The sequence below is a fragment of the Trachypithecus francoisi genome, unplaced genomic scaffold (assembly GCF_009764315.1).
Source record: "Trachypithecus francoisi isolate TF-2019V2 unplaced genomic scaffold, Tfra_2.0 Lachesis_group8, whole genome shotgun sequence".
NCBI lineage: Eukaryota > Metazoa > Chordata > Mammalia > Primates > Cercopithecidae > Trachypithecus > Trachypithecus francoisi.
The window spans coordinates 46,718,375-46,736,064 of record NW_022681473.1 but is presented as its reverse complement, the minus strand read 5'-3'; the positions used below and the strand labels follow the sequence as shown (position 1 = coordinate 46,736,064).

The 17,690-nt window shown below is 43.2% G+C and overlaps 2 protein-coding genes across 13 annotated transcripts in view; one reads left to right on the top strand and one right to left on the bottom strand.

Annotated features, from left to right (window-relative positions):
* Positions 1–9,076, bottom strand: part of HPS5 (HPS5 biogenesis of lysosomal organelles complex 2 subunit 2) — a 46,389-nt gene extending 37,313 nt beyond the window's left edge. Inside the window, exons 1-2 of one of the 10 annotated variants that reach the window (XM_033207083.1) lie at positions 8,943–9,076; positions 4,523–4,679 (exon numbers count right to left, since the gene is read on the bottom strand). In XM_033207083.1, coding sequence (XP_033062974.1) covers positions 4,523–4,630 — 108 coding nt within the window. In that variant the 5' untranslated portion in view covers positions 4,631–4,679; positions 8,943–9,076. Of the gene's footprint in view, positions 1–3,375; positions 3,496–4,522; positions 4,680–8,719 lie in introns of all 10 variants that reach the window. The other 9 variants (XM_033207082.1, XM_033207080.1, XM_033207085.1 and 6 more) reach the window with 9 other exon arrangements.
* Positions 9,077–9,328: 252 nt separating this feature from the next.
* The window catches only part of GTF2H1 (general transcription factor IIH subunit 1), a 47,867-nt gene continuing 39,505 nt past the window's right edge, over positions 9,329–17,690 (top strand). The window contains exons 1-2 of one of the 3 annotated variants that reach the window (XM_033207093.1): positions 9,356–9,514; positions 11,317–11,377. The gene's annotated coding sequence lies outside the window, so the exon portion shown is untranslated. Of the gene's footprint in view, positions 9,515–11,313; positions 11,378–17,690 lie in introns of all 3 variants that reach the window. The other 2 variants (XM_033207092.1, XM_033207091.1) reach the window with 2 other exon arrangements.

Genomic DNA, 17,690 nt, shown 5'->3' with positions numbered 1-17,690 from the left:
ACAAGGTGGCTCACGCCTATAATCCCAACACTTTGGGAGGTCAGAAGTTCGAGACCAGCCTGAGCAACAGAATAAGACACCAGCCCTAATTTAAAATTTTTTATTTTTAAGAAAACCAGGCCAGGCACAGCAGCTCACGCCTGTAATCTCAGCACTTTGTGAGGCCGAGGTAGGAGGATCACGAGGTTAGGAGATCGAGACCATCCTGGCCAACAAGGTGAAACCCCATCTCTACTAAAAATACAAAAATTAGCTGGATGTGGCAGTGTGCACCTGTAATCCCAGCTACTTGGGAGGCTGACGCAGTAGAGTCACCTGAACCCAGGAGACGGAGGTTGCAGTGAGCCAAGATTGCGCCACTGAACTCCAGCCTGGAGACAGAGCTAGACTCCATTTCAAAAAAAAAGGCCTGGTGCGGTAGCTCATGCCTGTAATTCCAGCACTTTGGGAGGCCAAGGCTGAAGGACTGCCTGAGCCCAGGAGTTTGAGACCAGCCACAGCAACATAATGAAACCCTATCTCTAAGAAATTTACAAAAATTAGTCGGGCCATGCGGTGTGGTGCACGCCTGTAGTCCCAGTTACTTGAGAGGCTGAGGCAAGAAGACTGCCTGACGCCAGTTCAAGGCTACAGTGCACTGCAGTGTGCTATGACTCAGCTATGATGACTGTGAATAGCCACTGTACTCCAGCTTGGGCAACACAGTAAGACTGCACCACCCCTTGCCCCACCATCCGTTTCAAAAAAATATTCACCCAGCACGTTGGGAGGCTGAGGTGGGCGTATTACTTGAGGCCAGGTGTTCAAGAACAGCCTGGCCAATATGGCAAAACCCCATCTAAAAATTCAAAAATTAGCCAGGCATGGTGGTACACACTTGTAATCCTAGCCTCTCTGGTGGCTGAGGCACGAGAATCACTTGAAACCAGGAGGCAGAGTTTGCAGAGAGCTGAGATGGTGCCACTGTACTCCATCCTGGGCAACAGAGCACAACTCCATCTCAAAAAAAAAAAAAATCCACTTGTAACTGCTGCTAATTAAAGTGCATATTTAAAACAACTTTTATCTATGTTCCCACATTGTAATCCTCAAGCTTGGCCCTAATAAACTGTCTGCTTATATTATTTTTGCCTTTGTCTCTGTTTTGTTTTTTGGGTTTTTTTATTCCTTTTGAGATAGGGTCTTGCAGGCCGGGCGCGGTGGCTCAAGCCTGTAATTCCAGCACTTTGGGAGGCCGAGATGGGCGGATCACGAGGTCAGGAGATCGAGACCATCCTGGCTAACACGGTGAAACCCTGTCTCTACTAAAAAATAAAAAAAACTAGTTGGGTGAGGTGGCGGGCGCCTGTAGTCCCAGCTACTCGGAGGCTGAGGCAGGAGAATGGCAGAAACCCGGGAGGCGGAGCTTGCAGTGAGCTGAGATCCGGCCACTGCACTCCAGCCTGGGCGACAGAGCGAGACTCCGTCTCCAAAAAAAAAAAAGAGATAGGGTCTTGCTGTGTCACCCAAGCTGGAATGCAGTGGAGCGATCACAGCTCACTGTAGCCTTAACCTCCCTGGCTCAAGCAATCCTCCCAACTCAGTCTTCTGAGTAGCTGGACCACAGGTGCCCACCACCATGTCCAGCTAATTTTTGTATTTTTTGTAAAGATGAGATTTTGCCATGTTGCCCAAGCTGGTCTCAAACTCCTGAGCTCAAGCAATCCTCCCACTTCTGCCTCCTAAATTATTGGGATTACAGGTGTGAACCACCAAGCCAGGGCACTTGCCTCAGCTTCTTCCTCTTAGGTCGACATTCTGCCCAGAGTGAACTAACTTTTGCTTTGCTCCCTAAAATGAGGGTTACACCAGACTCCCTGTTTTGGAATGACCGTAGTATAACTGCAATGATTCATGTTATTCAAAATGTAACGGGGTTATTGGGGCTCAGCAACCAATACCCCAAAATATGGAGCTTTGACATGCTGACAGTTCTCAGAAGTTGTCTCAAAATCAAAGTCCCTTTAACCTTGCCTCATTTCCACCTCTCCACCAAGCACAGAGAGGGACTCTCTCCATAGGAATTTCCTTATCTGACCAAGAAAGCCTCTTTCCAAAAGGCACAGGCTCAGTGGCTCATGTACAATCCCAGCACTTTGGGAGGAGACAGGAGGATTGTCTGAGGCCAGGAGTTTGAGATGAGCCTGGCCAACATGGTGAAACTCCGTCTCTACTGAAAATACAAAAATTAGCCAGGCATGGCAGCAGGTGCCTGTAATCCCAGCTACTCAGGAGGCTGCAGCACAAGACTCACTTGAACCCAGGAAGTAGAGGTTGCAGTGAGCCAAGATCGTGCCACTGCACTCCAGCCTGGGCAAGGGAGTGAGATTCTATCTCAAAAAAGAAAGAAAGAAAGGAAAGAAAGACAGAAAGAAAGAAAGAAAGAGAGAGAAAGCTTCCTTCCAAAAGAAATGCAATTGTCCTAAATGCTTTCCCTAGGGATCTCATCAAATTACCAGGAAAGATCAACCACTAGAGAAGAGACTGGGAGTGATCATCATGCCCAGACAGACTTTTCATTTATTCTTCTGAAGGCAGCTCCAAGAGTTCATCCGGGGGATTTTACCTGATTGTTCCTATGCAGCTCCATCCCTCACCTTCCCATGTCTGCCTCCCACTTGCTAGGTCTATTCATTCTCCCTAATGATTTATTGCTACTCAAAACAATCACCTACATTCTCCATATCCCCACTTCCCTATGAAAGAGGGTACATATAGCCAGGCATGGTGGCTCACTCCTGTTACCCCAGTGCTTTGAGGAGGCCAAAGGCCAAGGCACAGGATTGCTTGCGGCCAGGAGTTAGATGCTATCATGAGCTATGGTCTCACCACTGTACTCCAGCCTGGGCAACACAGCAAGACCCTATCTCTACAAAAACTTTTTTAAAATTAGCCTGGCATGGTGTCGAGTATGTTTAGTCCCAGGTACTCAGGAGGATGAGGCAGGAGGATTACTTGAACCCAGAAGTTTGAGGTTACAGTGAGCTAGGATCTCCCCATTGCACTCAGGCACAGGCAACAAAGAGAACCTGTTTCAAAAGAAAAAAAAAAAAAAAGAAAAGAAGATTTTATATGCCTTTTTTCCTATTAATCTTACTTGTATTAGTTGATTTTCAGCAAACCTTCAGAGGGTGAAGGGACAGTTTTCTCTTGGTCTTTGTGGGATATACTCATATATACCATTTTATTTTCAATCAAATACATTAGCTTCTGAGAGAAGACAGCAACACTAACGGGAAAATGAAGCAAGTCAGTATCATGGTTTCCAGGGATGGTAAATTAGAATTCAAAAGATAGCTCAAAAAATAAATCAAGAAAGAGCTATGAAAATTATACCTCTACGTAAAGTGTCAACCTAAAAGGAAGAAGTTGAGGCCAAATTAACATCGAGTTTATCTGGGCCAAGTTTAAGGACTGCAGCCTAGGACACACTTCCAAGTTGCCTTGGTGAATGCTCTGGAAAACAAGAAACTCAAGTTCTCAGAAGAGGCTGTTTGTCAGGAATTCTCATTGGCTTACAGCAATAACATTGATTAGTGATTGGCTATACACTTTTGAACTATAAGGTATACTGCATTTTATCACTACTTGGTGTCAGTTAGTCTAGTGCTCACATAGCAAGTAGCTTCAAGAGGTAATTAATTAGCTCAAACAAGAGTGATAAGACCTGTAATCCCAGCACTTTGGGAGGCCAAGGCGGGCTGATCACAAGGTCAGGAGATCAAGACCATCCTGGCTAACCTGATGAAACCCTGTATCTACTAAAAATACAAAAAATTAGCCAGGCATGGTGGTGGGTGCCTGTAGTTCCAGTTACTCGATAGGCTGAGGCAAGAGAATGGCGAGAACCCAGGAGGCGGAGCTTACAGTGAGCCAAGATCGTGCCACTACACTCTAGCCTGGGTGACAGAGCGAGACTCCGTCTCAAAAAAAAAAAAAAAAAACAGTGATAAAAGACCGCTGTTTCACTCCAATGCTTCTCTGGGCCGACAATTTTTTTTTTTTTTTTGAGACAGAGTCTCACTCTTTTGCCCAGGCTACAATGCAGTGGCATGACCTCGGCTCACTGCAACCTCTACCTCCCAAGTTCAAGTGATTCTCATGCCTTAGCCTCCCGAATACCTAGGATTACGGGTACATGCCACCTTGCCCAGCTAATTTTTGTACTTTTAGTAGAGACAGAGTTTTGCCATGTTGGCCAGGCTGGTCTTGAACTCCTTGCCTCAAGCGATCCTCCTACCTCAGCCTCCCAAAGTGTTGGAAATACAGGTGTGAGCCACCACACCCAGGCTGGGCCTGATAATTTAAAGGGGCTCACATTCCTCACATAAAAAGTTTATTTTCTTTTTTTCTCGCCAGGAAAGTATGACTAGGACAGGTAAGAAAACCCAAGATTCCATAAAACGTTAAGGAACTAGAGGGTAGGAGCACAGTAACAAAGAGTACATGAAAATGAAACTGATACAAGGATTAATAAATTCACCTTTAGACGACTGGAGTCCAGCCGCAGGGCTGACAGTAATGGATCCAGAGATTCAAACTCTGCAAGAACATGGCTGTAGGACTCTGGTATCACTGGCACAAAAGTCATTTAGCCAGAAAGCTGAAACTTGTTGAATGATAGATACAGTATTCCTTACCTGAATAAAATCCACAAAAATATAATTTAAGAAGCCCTCCATTCATTTAACATGCATTTAACAAATATGTGGAGAACATAATGAAACATGAGAAAGTCCCCACTATACAGGTACTTAGAAAGAAAACACATACAGGTAACATTGTATGCCACAGTGCGTTTACATTGTGTCATTCCCTGACTCTAAAACTCCCAGAGTAGCAGGTACGGATTCTCAAGGCCCTCCATAATCCTATCCCCCTCTATTATCTAACAGTGTGAGTAAGCAGAATAGGCAGAGTAGGATTTAGGAAAATTGGTCTGTCTCCTCTGAGGCAAAACAGTAACCCTGTTGCTGTATTTCTATGAGTAGTAAATCTTCTGTCTTTAGGAGTCTTTCATTAAAATGCAATCTTCCATAAAGGTCTCAACTTATTAAGTGTTATCAGCAAACCCTACAGTTATCAGCTAACAATTTAACAGTGCTTAATAGGAATAGGCCACTAGACTCCTCTCTCCAACCTAGCAGGGGCTTAGCAAGTGAGGTGAATGAATGAACAGATCTACTAAGTGAGAAGGTACAGGGAAATAGAGCACAAAGAAAAATAAAGAGCTTCAACAAAAGAGACTAGATAGGACAGAACAGGGATAAGAATGCAAGGTAACAAATGCCAAATAACCAGTGAGGACTTTGCAAAGTAACACAAGAGTTTTCATGTGTTCACCTACTCTCAAATGCACTTTTATGTCCAATTGCGGCAATTTCCAGAAAAAAAGAAAAGAAAATTCTCCCCATAAATTGCAACGTTTCTCAATCACTTGTTACCTGCCAAATTTAGAAAGCAAATTAATACAACAGAAAAATTCATAAACTGTTTATACATTCTCGTTATTTGTTCATGCTTTATGTTTTTGACTTTTTTTCCAGAAACATATATATTCAATCACTCATTTATTCAACAGATTTGTACTGAGCACCCACCTAAGTGCCAGACATTATTCTAGGTCCTAGATATGATAAAGTTCTAACCCTCAAAGAACATACTTTCTAGTGGCAAAACGAAGACTATAATATTTTTTATTGCACACATATAATACAATCTGATTTTCTGCTAGTAACACTGTTCCTAATACAGCTTGACCTCTGCAAGGAGAATGACGTTCAGGAAAAAAAAAAAAGTTATCACATGCCTGTACTCAAAATATTTGAGAATTATTGATCTAAGAAAATCTTCCCTCGTTCTTTTCACTCATTCATTTCATTCAGTACCTAGTAAAGTACCAGGCACAGTGGTAAAAAAAAGACAAGTAAAACAATTCCAGAAGTCAGTCAGTTTATAATAAAGAGAAAAAGACAAATACTACACACACACACACACACACATACAGTCTTATGAGGGAAACATAAGCAAACTGCTTTGTTAGAACTTTACAGGGCAGAAGGATCACATTGAAGTAAAGCAAACCGAAGAAAACTCTCTAAGGAAAGTAGTACTGATGCTGACTACGCTTTTATCTCAAGGAAAAGGGAAAGGGTAGCAGGTAGGGTAGCAACATGCAAATATATACAGAAGAAAAAAATGCAGAATATACTAGAAGCATACAAATTTAGTCTTTGATTGAAACATAGGATACAAGCAATGGAATAATGAAAGATAAAGCTGGAATCATAATTTGGGCCCAAGTTACAAAACACTTTGAATTTCAAACCAAAGAGCCTGAACTTAACTTGGCAGGCAACAGAAAGGAATTGAAGAATTTGGTGTTGGGAGGTCACATAATTTCTGTAAAGTGCTGTGGGTGGTTAGACGCTAGAAAACAAAGACTTGAGAAAAGGGGTGGGTGGTATGAAAATGAGGATAAAACATTTCAATTACTCAAGAAGTCTGGTAGAAAAGGAGAAAACCTCTCTGGACTTTATTATTGGGGAGACTCTTCAACAGATTTTTAGGTAGTAGCTAAAAGTAGACTCTAAAACAAAAGGGACTGAAAATACAAGAAAAAGATAAAACCATGGTACAGGATCCAAGAGATGGAAAGGAATGATAATATTATAGTGTCTCCTCTACGTGTGATCTTGAAAGAAACTCCAAAGTAGATAGGTCATTTTGCCTTAATCTCGGTGAAAAGAGAATATCCTGGAAGTTATAATATAATGGGGGTGGGGGGTGGGGTGGGGAGGGGGACACACCTAGTAAGTTCTACTGAAAAGAAAAAAAGAATTTAACAGAAATGAGAATGGACAATAAAAACAGCAATAAGCAATGCCAATTCTAAGAGAAGCTGCTGGATGGAAGTGTTAAACCAACTCTAACTTTATGCATTTATGTTTACTCTCCCTGAAATGACTGCTTCCCCTCCAGATCTTCTTATCCAAACGTATCCAGCTTTCAAGATCCCACATGAGCCCTACTTCCTAGAATTCTCAAGATGGAAACAGATTCATAGGTAATTCAGTGAACATGTCCACCTAATTCAGAAATTAGTTTTGCCCTAGGTCCCCGAACATTTTCAGCAATGGAAAGAAATCACTCACTCTCATGAAGCTGCCAACTCCAGTCCTCCACAGGGCTCATTGTTATAAGGTTCTTTTTAATACTGTGCTGAAGCCTGATCACTTAGAGCTCTACCATTATTCCTAATTGTATGTAGCTTCTACAGTTGAAGGGAATGAGCTGTCTCTTTCCAAAACAATCCTTCTGTATTTCAAAAGTCTTACCAGGTCTTCTAAAAATTTAACATTCCCAGTTCCTCCATCACTCCTGACATGACATTTTCCAACCCTCTGTTCCAGTCAAACTTCTACAGAGGCATTTAGTTTGTCTAAAAATGAGGTGCCTAGTGCTGAGCATAATACTCCTTAAGCAGTTGGATGAGCCCAGAATAGAGTAGAAACACTAACTTCCTGGATCTAGACACTAAGTTTCTATATTACAACCTAAAATAGTATTAGTTGTGTTTAAGTGGCCATGTTACACCGTTGATTCAACAGAGCAAGTGGTAGACTAAAACCCAAAGAAATTGTTTACATAAATAAAATCTTCTTAGCCAGTAGCTACATATAGTAGAACTGAGCTCAAATTGAAAGCTGCTATTAATCAAATGCAACAATGGATACAAAAAGTACCTAGAAATGTACAAACAGTATAAACAGGAACAGCAGAATGCTGATAATTGCCCAAGTTGCGTTAAGTGTACATGAGGGTTCATTTTATTATCCTACTTTTGTCTACGTTTGAAATTTTCCACAATAAAGTTTTAAAAGTATCTACTTAATACTGTACAAGCCTTCAATAGCTCTATTTCTTGAAAATCTTGTTATCTCCTCCCTACTTCTTTTACCAGCCTCATTTCCCATCTTAACCTCTCTCCTATTCTCCAACTACATTGGACTCAACTCTTTTTTTTCCCCTTTCATTCTATAAACTTGCTGTGCCTCCATAGTTTAATATATGATGTTTATGGAATCTTCCCACATTTACCAAAACCCTATCTTTCTGCAAAGCTGAGTTTAAATGTTACTTCTATGAAGTGACTCTACCAAAAACTAAGAACATAGAATTTGACGACAAATGCTTAACCAAAGTAAATGAAACAACTTTTGGAAGACTGGCTTGCCCAAGGACCACAGAACTCATAAATGGTATATCTGAGATTAGAATACACGTCTCCTGGATCCAAATCTCATTATCTTTCCATTACCGTAAAATAGTTCAGTGTTTGTTGCTCACACATCAAATGCAAATATGTTCTGTTTTGCCCCAGTAGGTGCGTGGAAGAAAAGAGGAGAAAGAAATACGAGAGCAAAAATTGAAGAAATGAGAAGGAGAAGTTGCCGACTGTCTCATTTTCACAATGGGATCTTTCTATCTAAGAAGAAATGATCAGAAAACAATTCTCTGCCTCAGACAGACAAATGGCGACTGACTCATTCATACATTCATTCATTCAACATTCGAGTGCCTTCTATGTTCCAGGACCTGAACACACCGCTAGAGACACAAGGATGAACAAAATAAAATCCCTGCCCACAAAAAGTTCCTTGCCTAGTGGAACTACTACCTTTTTAACAGCAGTAACTTTAATATCTTGAGATCTCTTGAGAGGAGACCTAGTAACCAATTTTCAAAGCCAGGCTCACAGACCAGCAGCTCGGAGGTCCCAACCCAGCTCCACCACATCCAGGCCAGTACCTCGCAGCTCTCAGTGGATCGGATCTTGGCTTCCGACTTAGCGCCGGGGAACTCACCGCGCACTAACAGCAGAACATGCACTTCAGTCTCACCTCCCGTTCCGCCCCTTCCTTGCTGACGTCATCCAGGAGAGCCGCGGACCGGAGACAACGCTACTAACGGCACTTCCTCATCACGTGACGAGTCACGCCCCCTGCTTGCGCGTGGTCCCTCCCCCTCAGGTCGCGGTTGCGATTACGCTCTCTACGGCCTGTAGCCGGAGGGCAGTTGCGGGCGGAAGACACGGCGCCGACTGGAACCAGAGGAGCTCTAGGCCAAATGGTTGGGCCAGCCAGGATCCCAGGACCCTTCGCCGCCCGAGACCGGAGAGAGGAAACGAAACAGGCGGGAAACCGTGGGGGAGGGAGGGAACTAGCGGAAGGTGTCATGGCGGCCGCGCTCTTGAGTCACGTGCCTAGGGCCCGCCTTGCTACTTCCGGTCACGTGCCCTCGGACTCTCGCAGCCAGCGATGGAGCCGAGACCCCCCAGTAACAGAGGCGGTGGCAACTCCTGCGGCCACTGGGTTTCAGCCTCTTCCCAGCAGCGGCTCTAAGAAGCGCAGCCGAACTCGAGCGGATCCAACCCAGTTAGTTACTTCCTGTCTGAAGTTGTATCTTCCACCTGGTAAGTTTAGACCGAAGAATGCGGACGGGCGGGTTGGTGGGCGGGTGAGGAGCTGACAGGCCTGGGGGCCGCAGGACGGCGTGGATTCTACCCCTTTTCCAAGCGTCGCTGTCGGCGTCCTCCCAACGCCCAAGCCTACCGTCTTGTTTGCCCTTATCCCGAGGCGAGGAAGAGGCGACCCCTAATCTACTTGTCTAAAGGAAGCCTCCTCTTCCACTGAGAGCAGGTTTACCCAAAGCCAGGATCAGAGTTGGCTTATGAGAATGAAGTGGAGGCCTCTCCCAGACAGAGAAGCCCTTCCCGTCAGGAAATGTGCTGTTGAGTCTGGGATTCTGTAAGAGAAAAGCTCTCACCTTGGTGTCTGCACACCTTTTGCTTCCACCTGTCAATCTTACCTCTCTTAAAAACCTTCTTAACACATGGGCCAGTCCACACATTCCTAGTTTTGGTCATTTGATTGTGGTGAAATGATGAAAAATAGACCATGAGGACCTGGATATATACATAATTATTTTGTAAATCCCCCAATGTTCTCAAAGGCCAAATTGAATAAGGAGGTGACTTTTTTTTTTGTAAGAGACACGGTCTTGCTCTGTCGTCCTGGCTGGAATGCAGTGGCGTGATAATAGCTCACTGTAACCTCGAATTCCTGGGCTCAAGCGATTCTCTTGCCTAGTCCTCCCAAAGCGCTAGAATTATGGGCATGAGCCACAGTGCCTGGCCCCAAATGACTAATAAACTCCCCTTTTAGCGTCAGTAAAATGGGGACGGGGAAAGGAGATATAAAAAACACACCTTTCGTCCATTCGAAAACCAGCTCCTAAAAACAAACAAAAAACAGTGGTTTGAATGAAATATGCTTTGCAGTGAGTATTGACTCCATACAAACCAATATCCAGACTTGTGATTTTCAAACGTTTTAAAGGAGTGGAACAATTTCTCCCCATGAATTTGTACCTGGAACCCAATATATAAAAAGCAGCATGCTCTGGTGGAACTAAGTTTAAGAGGGCCAGGACCCACCACTCCACTTCGCCTATATCCCGGAGGCATCTCTTTGGAACACAGTTTGAAAACCACTGAACTGGACTTAGGTCAAAGTTGCCAAACTTAAGATTTTTTAGACTTAAGATTTTTTAGAAGACAAAACCAGCCGGGCGCAGTGGCTCACGCCTGTAATCCCAGCACTTTGGGAGGCCGAGGCGGGTGGATCATGAGATCAGGAGATTGAGACCATCCTGGCTAACACGGTGAAACCCCATCTCCACTAAAAATACAAAAAAATTTAGCCGGGCGTGGTGGCTGGTGCCTGTAGTCCCAGCTACTCGGGAGGCTGAGGCAGGAGAATGGCGTGAACCCCGGGAGGCGGAGCTTGCAGTGAGCCGAGTGAGTCACTGCACTCCAGCCTGGGCAACAGAGGGAGACTCCGTGTCAAAAAAAAAAAAAAGACCAGAGCAGTTGAGATGGAGAGGTCACAAGCCACAGGGAAGGTAACCTCTAGTAGCAGACCTTTGACTTACAGAAGGACTAGACTCTGGAGAGAACTTTGTTAGTAGGCTTAAGTCCCTCATTCAGAAAGGAGAAAAAAGAGATGGTCTGCTATCCTCAGTCGACTTTTTTTTTTTTTTTTTTTCCGAGATGGAGTTTTGCCCTTGTTGCCCAGGCTGGAGTGCAATGGCGCGATCTCGGCTTACTGCAGCCTCCACCTCCCGGGTTCAAGGGCTTCTCCTGCCTCTGCCTCCCGAGTGGCTGGGACCGAGGCGCATGCCACCATGCCTGGCTAATTTTTGTATTTTTAGTAGAGACGGGATTTCACCATGTTGACCAGGCCACTCAGCCGACTTGTAGCAGTGCAGCAGATTGGTAAGTTTGAGTCTCTCCTAAGTGATATTAAATGCACATTGCGGTACAAATGTGGGGAAAAAAACAAAGCAAATTCAGAGAGGTCTTTTGAAAAATACTAGGAAAATTGGTGCAGTGTGCGAGAAGAATCAGTTAAAAGTAGTGAAGCCAGCTACCAGGGACCAGCACCAGTCCTCAGTTGTGAATGCTTCGTGTGTGTACTGCGCTCAAGGCTTGTAACTTCTTGCTGGTACCGTGTGTCCTGCCCTCTGATAACCTGCTTCTCTATGCTATTTTATTCCCTACCATCAGAATGTTTTCTGGCATACCTTGAGCTTTCCCAGCGTTTTGGCTACCATTTATCTCTGCCTTGTGGATACTGCTGATAGAGATGTCTTTGCGCCCTTCCTTTCTCTTTCCTGCCTTCAGGGTGGCAGTATCAGCCATTGACCTAGTAATTCCTCTTTTCACTACTTTGATTACCAACTGATTACTCTTCAACCAATTTTGGTAATATGCTTTTGTCAGCATGCAGTATTAGTGGATATGAGCATATTTTCCTCTGTCATGCATCTCTGTCGCATTTTCCTTCTCCTGCCTCTTCCCTGCACTGCTGTAAAATGTGCAAGTGCTCAGTCCTAAAATTGCTACATCAGTTATTCTCCTTAATATCTTCCTTGTCTGTGAAATTACCCTTAAAACAGTACATTTTGGTCACTCTTTGCATACTTATAAAGTTATTCCCTTTAATGCTGAATTGTTAAAATATTTTTGGATTGCTTGATGGCAAGCGGCATTCCAAATCTCCATTTTTGTATGCTGGCAGATATAACAGTGCTCTCTAGTAATCCTCCTTTCAGAGGATGATTTCTCTTTCACTTGTTGCTCCCTATCTCCTGTCCTCCATTTATCTCTTGCACATTGGAAAAGGGGGTGTAGGTAATGGAAATGCAGAGGTGCAGTGATGTAAAGATTTGTGTTCAGTCAGTTCAAATTCTTCCCTATCACTGTACCCTTTTAAGTGCAAGATCCAGTTATTAGAATCTGTATGAGAAATGGTACATTGATCTGTGAATTGAGAACTGTAGTGGTTCTTGGAGTTTAGGCAAGGATGTATATGCAGAGGTTTCTTATTATGTCTTACCAAGAGATTGTATTCTTTTAACAGCAAGATCTTAAATGATGTCATTGATATTTCTTGGACTCTTCTTATAAGCCAAACACTATATTACTGAGTGCTGTGTTACAGAGAACCCAATATATGTGGCCTCTGCTCTCCCTTATGAAGCTTGCAATCTGTCAGGAGATGTATACGTTAAAAGAATTACATTAAAAATTATTTTGTAGTAAGTGCCATGAAGAAAATAATAGGAACTTTAGCCTGATAACTTTAGCTTAACATACCTGAAAAAAAAAATGAGTAAAAGTTAGCCAGTTGATGGGAAAGGAAGAGAATGTACAAAGGCTCAGAGCAAGGTATATGAATTTAGATTCAGACAAATACATTTTTAACTGCAAATAAATTAATGCCTTTACTAGAGATCTTGCTAAATAAAGAAGATATTTAAGGCCGGGCGCGGTGGCTCAAGCCTGTAATCCCAGCACTTTGGGAGGCCGAGACAGGCGGATCACGAGGTCAGGAGATCCAGACCATCCTGGCTAACACGGTGAAACCCCGTCTCTACTAAAAAATACAAAAAATTAGCCGGGCGACGTGGCGGGCGCCTGTAGTCCCAGCTGCTTGGGAGGCTGAGGCAGGAGAATGGCGTAAACCCAGGAGGCGGAGCTTGCAGTGAGCTGAGATCCGGCCACTGCACTCCAGCCTGGGCGGCAGAGCGAGACTCCGTCTCAAAAAAAAAAAAAAAAAAAAAGAAGATATTTAAATAAAGAAGTCTTAGACTTTCATAAAGTAAGTAGTCTTTTAGTAAAGCCAGATCTTTGACCTGATCTGTTTAAATGTAGCCTACACCAATAATTTTCATGAATTTCTATGACTCTTATAGAGTTCTCCTGGGAAGAAGTGTTTGCCACTCAAGGAATACACTCAAGAAAAACCTGGAAATCACAGAAGGCATTGTAAGATAGCTCCAGTGATTCTATTAAACCTCCTGAAATTGGTCTTTGAACAATTTAGAGGTGCTACAGATGACCGGGAAAATTTACCAAGCAAATTAGCTGTGAGACAGTTGACCAGTTATGCCCAATGTTCAGTAATTTATCTCAGATTTATTTCTTTTTTTTTTTTTTTTTTTTTGAGACAGAGTCTCGCTCTGTTGCCCAGGCTGGAGTGCAGTGGCCAGATCTCAGCTCACTGCAAGCTCCGCCTCCCGGGTTTACGCCATTCTCCTGCCTCAGCCTCCCGAGTAGCTGGGACTACAGGCGCCCGCCACCTCGCCCGGCTAGTTTTTTTGTTTTTTTTTTTTTTTTTAGTAGAGACAGGGTTTCACCGTGTTAGCCAGGATGGTCTCGATCTCCTGACCTCGTGATCCGCCTGTCTCGGCCTCCCAAAGTGCTGGGATTACAGGCTTGAGCCACCGCGCCTGGCCTAGATTTATTTCTTAAAAGTTCCCCATAAATGAATTGTGATATAAATGGTTTTATATGTTATATATAAGAGGGTATGGCTGGGTGCAGTGGCTCACGCCTCTAATTCCAGCACTTTGGGAGGCTGAGGCAGGCAGAGCACCTAAGGTCAGGAGTTTGAGACCAGCCTGGCCAAAATGGCAAAACCCCATCTCTACTAAAAATAGAGAAATTAGCGAGGCGTTGTGGCACGTGCCTGTAATCCCACCTATTCAGGAAGCTGAGGCAAGGGAATCACTTGAACCCGGAGGGTGGAGGTTGCAGTAAGCTGAAATGATGCCACTGTATTCCAGCCTGGGTGACAGAGCAAGACTCCTTCTCAGAAAAAAAAAAAAAGGTTATGTTTTTCCCAGTTGATATAGTCAGTTCTAATATATTCTCCACTTTGCATTTTCTCTGTCTTCATGCATTTTTGCCTTCTCAACTCAGAAAGATTTTTGTATTATTTTCCAATGCTAAAACTTTATTTGTGCCTGTAAGCCCACTTAATTGGAGACTTGCTCTATCAGCTGTCCTTGCTCATTGCTTTTCTTCCAACTACTGACATACTTAAAATTATCCTGCTTAAGTAGGATAATGAAGTATCAACATACTTAAAATTATCTGCCAACTTCCCCCTCAAATCCTCCCCTCTCATCTTTCTTAGATTTTAATTCATTTTTCTGAAAACATATGTTTCCTAATTAGTATGGTTTGCAGTCCAGTTTCATATTCTACAGAGTGGACTTTTTAAAATATGTTCTCTAACTCCCAACCTCAAGTGATCCACCTGCCTCAAAACCCAATCTCTACTAAAAAAAAAAAAAAAAAAACACAAAAATTAGCTGGGCATGGTGGCAGGTGCATATAATCCCAGCTAGTTGGCCGGCTGAGGCAGAAGAATTGCATAGTTACATGTTTATTATAAAGAATACTAGAAAATTAATGATAAAAGATTTCAACTAATGATTTCATACATGTTATAAAATTTCCTTTCATAAATGAGTTTAAAAGTACAAGTGATACACCTCCATTACAGAAATTGAAAATAATTATTGAAAATAGAAAACACTGTTTTCAAATTCTCACACTAGCACCCCTAACACTTTCCTGGGTTACCTTATAAACATTTGGTTTGATAAAGAAGAAACTCTTGGGAAGACATTTTTTTAAATAACTGCTTTAGTATAAAATACATATTTTTTATAGATCAGAAAAGAGAACATTTAAATCATCTGTATTTTTAACACCCATAGATAATCACTATTAAATTTGGTGTCTATCCCTTCGGTCGCATATATTTTCAGAGTGACATAGTGCAATTTCAAGGACAGACTGACCCAGATTCAAACCCACTACTGCTTCCCTGATGCTTTAAGAAAGCATCTTGATTTCTCAGACCCAGGTTTCTTATGTACAAAATGTAACTAATAATAGAACCTACCTCATGGGATTATTAACTGGGGACTGACTGAGATAATGCCTATAAGAAACTTAGTCTAGCACCTGACACATGATTAAGCATTCAGTAAATTCTAAATGATGAAGAATATTATTTTGAGACAGTGTCTCACTGTCACCCGGACTGGAGTGCAGTGGCGTCATCACGGCTCCATCTCCCCAGGCTCAGGTAATCCTCCCATTTCAGCCTCCCGAGTTGCTGGGACTACAGATGTGTGCCACCAGGCCCAGCTAATTTTTATAGTTTTTGTAGGAAAAGGGTTTTGCTATGTTGCACAGGCTGGTCTCAAACTCCTGGTCTCAGGCAGTCTGTCCACTTCGGCGTCCCAAAGTGATGGGATTAGAGACATGAGCCACCCTGCCCAGCCTAAATTTTAGATTTTTTTAAATTTAGGAATATGGGGCAGGCTGGGCATGGAGGCTCACACCTGTAATCCCAGCACTTTGGGAGACTGAGGCGGGAGATCACGAGGTCAGGAGTTCGAGACCAGCCTAATAACATGGTGAAACCCCATCTCTACTAAAAATACAAAAATTAGCCGGCCATGGTGGCATGCGCCTGTAACCCCCAGTTACTGAGGAGCCTGAGGTAGAAGAATCACTTGAACCCAGGAGGTGGAGGTTGCAGTGAGCTAAGATCGGGCCACTGCACCCCAGCCTGAGTGACAGAGTGAGACTCCGTCTCAAAAAAAGAAAAGAATATGGGGCCAGGCACAGTGGCTCACGCCTGTAATCCCAGCACTTCGGGAGGCTGAGGCAGGCGGATCACCTGAGATCAGGAGTTTAAGACCAGCCTGGCCAACATGGCGAAACCCTGTCTCGACTAAAAAATACAAAAATTAGGCGGGCGTGGTGACGGGCACCTGTAATCCCAGCTACTTGGGAGGCTGAGGCAGGGAGAATTGCTTGGAACTGGGAGGAGGAGATTGCAGTGAGCCAAGATCATGCCCCTGCACTCCAGCCTGGGTGACAGGATGAGACTGTCTCAAAAAAAAAAAAATACGGAATCATGCCAGGTGCAGAGGCTCACACCTGTAATCCCAGCACTGTGGGAGGCTGAGGCGGGCGGATCACTTGCGCCCAGGAGTTCAAGACCAGCCTGGCTAACATGGTGAAACCCCATCTCTACTAAAAATACAAGAAATTAGCCGGGCGTGGTGGCACATGCCTGTAGTCCCAGCTATTCTGGAGGCTGAGGCAGGACAATCGCTTGAACCCGAGAGGCAGAGGTTGCGGTGAGCCGAGATTGTGCTGCTACACTCCAGCCTGGGCGACAGAGCAAGACTCCCATCTTGAAAAAAAAAAAAAAAGAATATCAAATCAAACTATATGCTTTTTTTTCTCTTTGTGTATCTTTTCATGTCATTAAATAGTCTTAAAACAGTTTTTTAAACTTCAAGAAGGGAAAACTCAAAGTCTTAAGACATCAAATAAGTCAGTTAAAAGATGGTATCATTTATTAAGAATTGTGATCCTTTATCATTTGATATATGGATATCAAAATTGGGGATTGAAAGAAAACATGGAGAAATTCTCAGTGGTGAGTAAAAATCACAAAATAATGAACTTGAATGTATTTTATGATTACATTTGTGAGGTAGGTACAGATAAGGTAAGCACAACTAAAAATGAGGAAAATTGATGTTAGGGTTGTGACATTATAGAATTTTTTAAATTCCATTTTAATTAAAAGCAGTCATCTAATCGGGCTTTATTCTAGCATTTGCAAATGCCCACATAATGCAGACTGTCTCCACCTGCATGACTCAGCAGTACCTTACACTCATCATGTCCAGAACTGAATTCCTTATCTTCACTTTCAAATCTGCTTTCCCTTCTCATTAATTTCTGAAGATGGTACCACTGTGCTCATGTCAGTAAGGCTCAGAAATGGGGTATGGGCAAGCAACCGTGATGCTTCCTTCAGCACTTCAGCAATGTCTGTTCATTCTGCTGCTTCAGTGGTCCTTCTTGTCCCTTCCTCTCCAGTCTCTCTTGCTGCCCACAGATTAATTTCTAAAATGCAAATCACTGCCCTATTCAGAAGTCTTCAGAAGTTTTCTGTTGTTTGCCACATAGGGTGGCCTTCTCCACTGTATGCCTCTATCTTAACCGTCCAACCTCATATCCTACTGATCATCATGAACCTTATGCTGTATCCTAAGCAGACTACTCATTCTTAGAGAGTTTCAATCCATTGCCCCAAACTATTCCCTTTGTCTCTGACACCTGTTTCCCTTTACTTTCTCTGTAGAAGTTCTCTCTTCAAGACCCAATATATAACCAAACTATGTATTACAAAGGATGAACT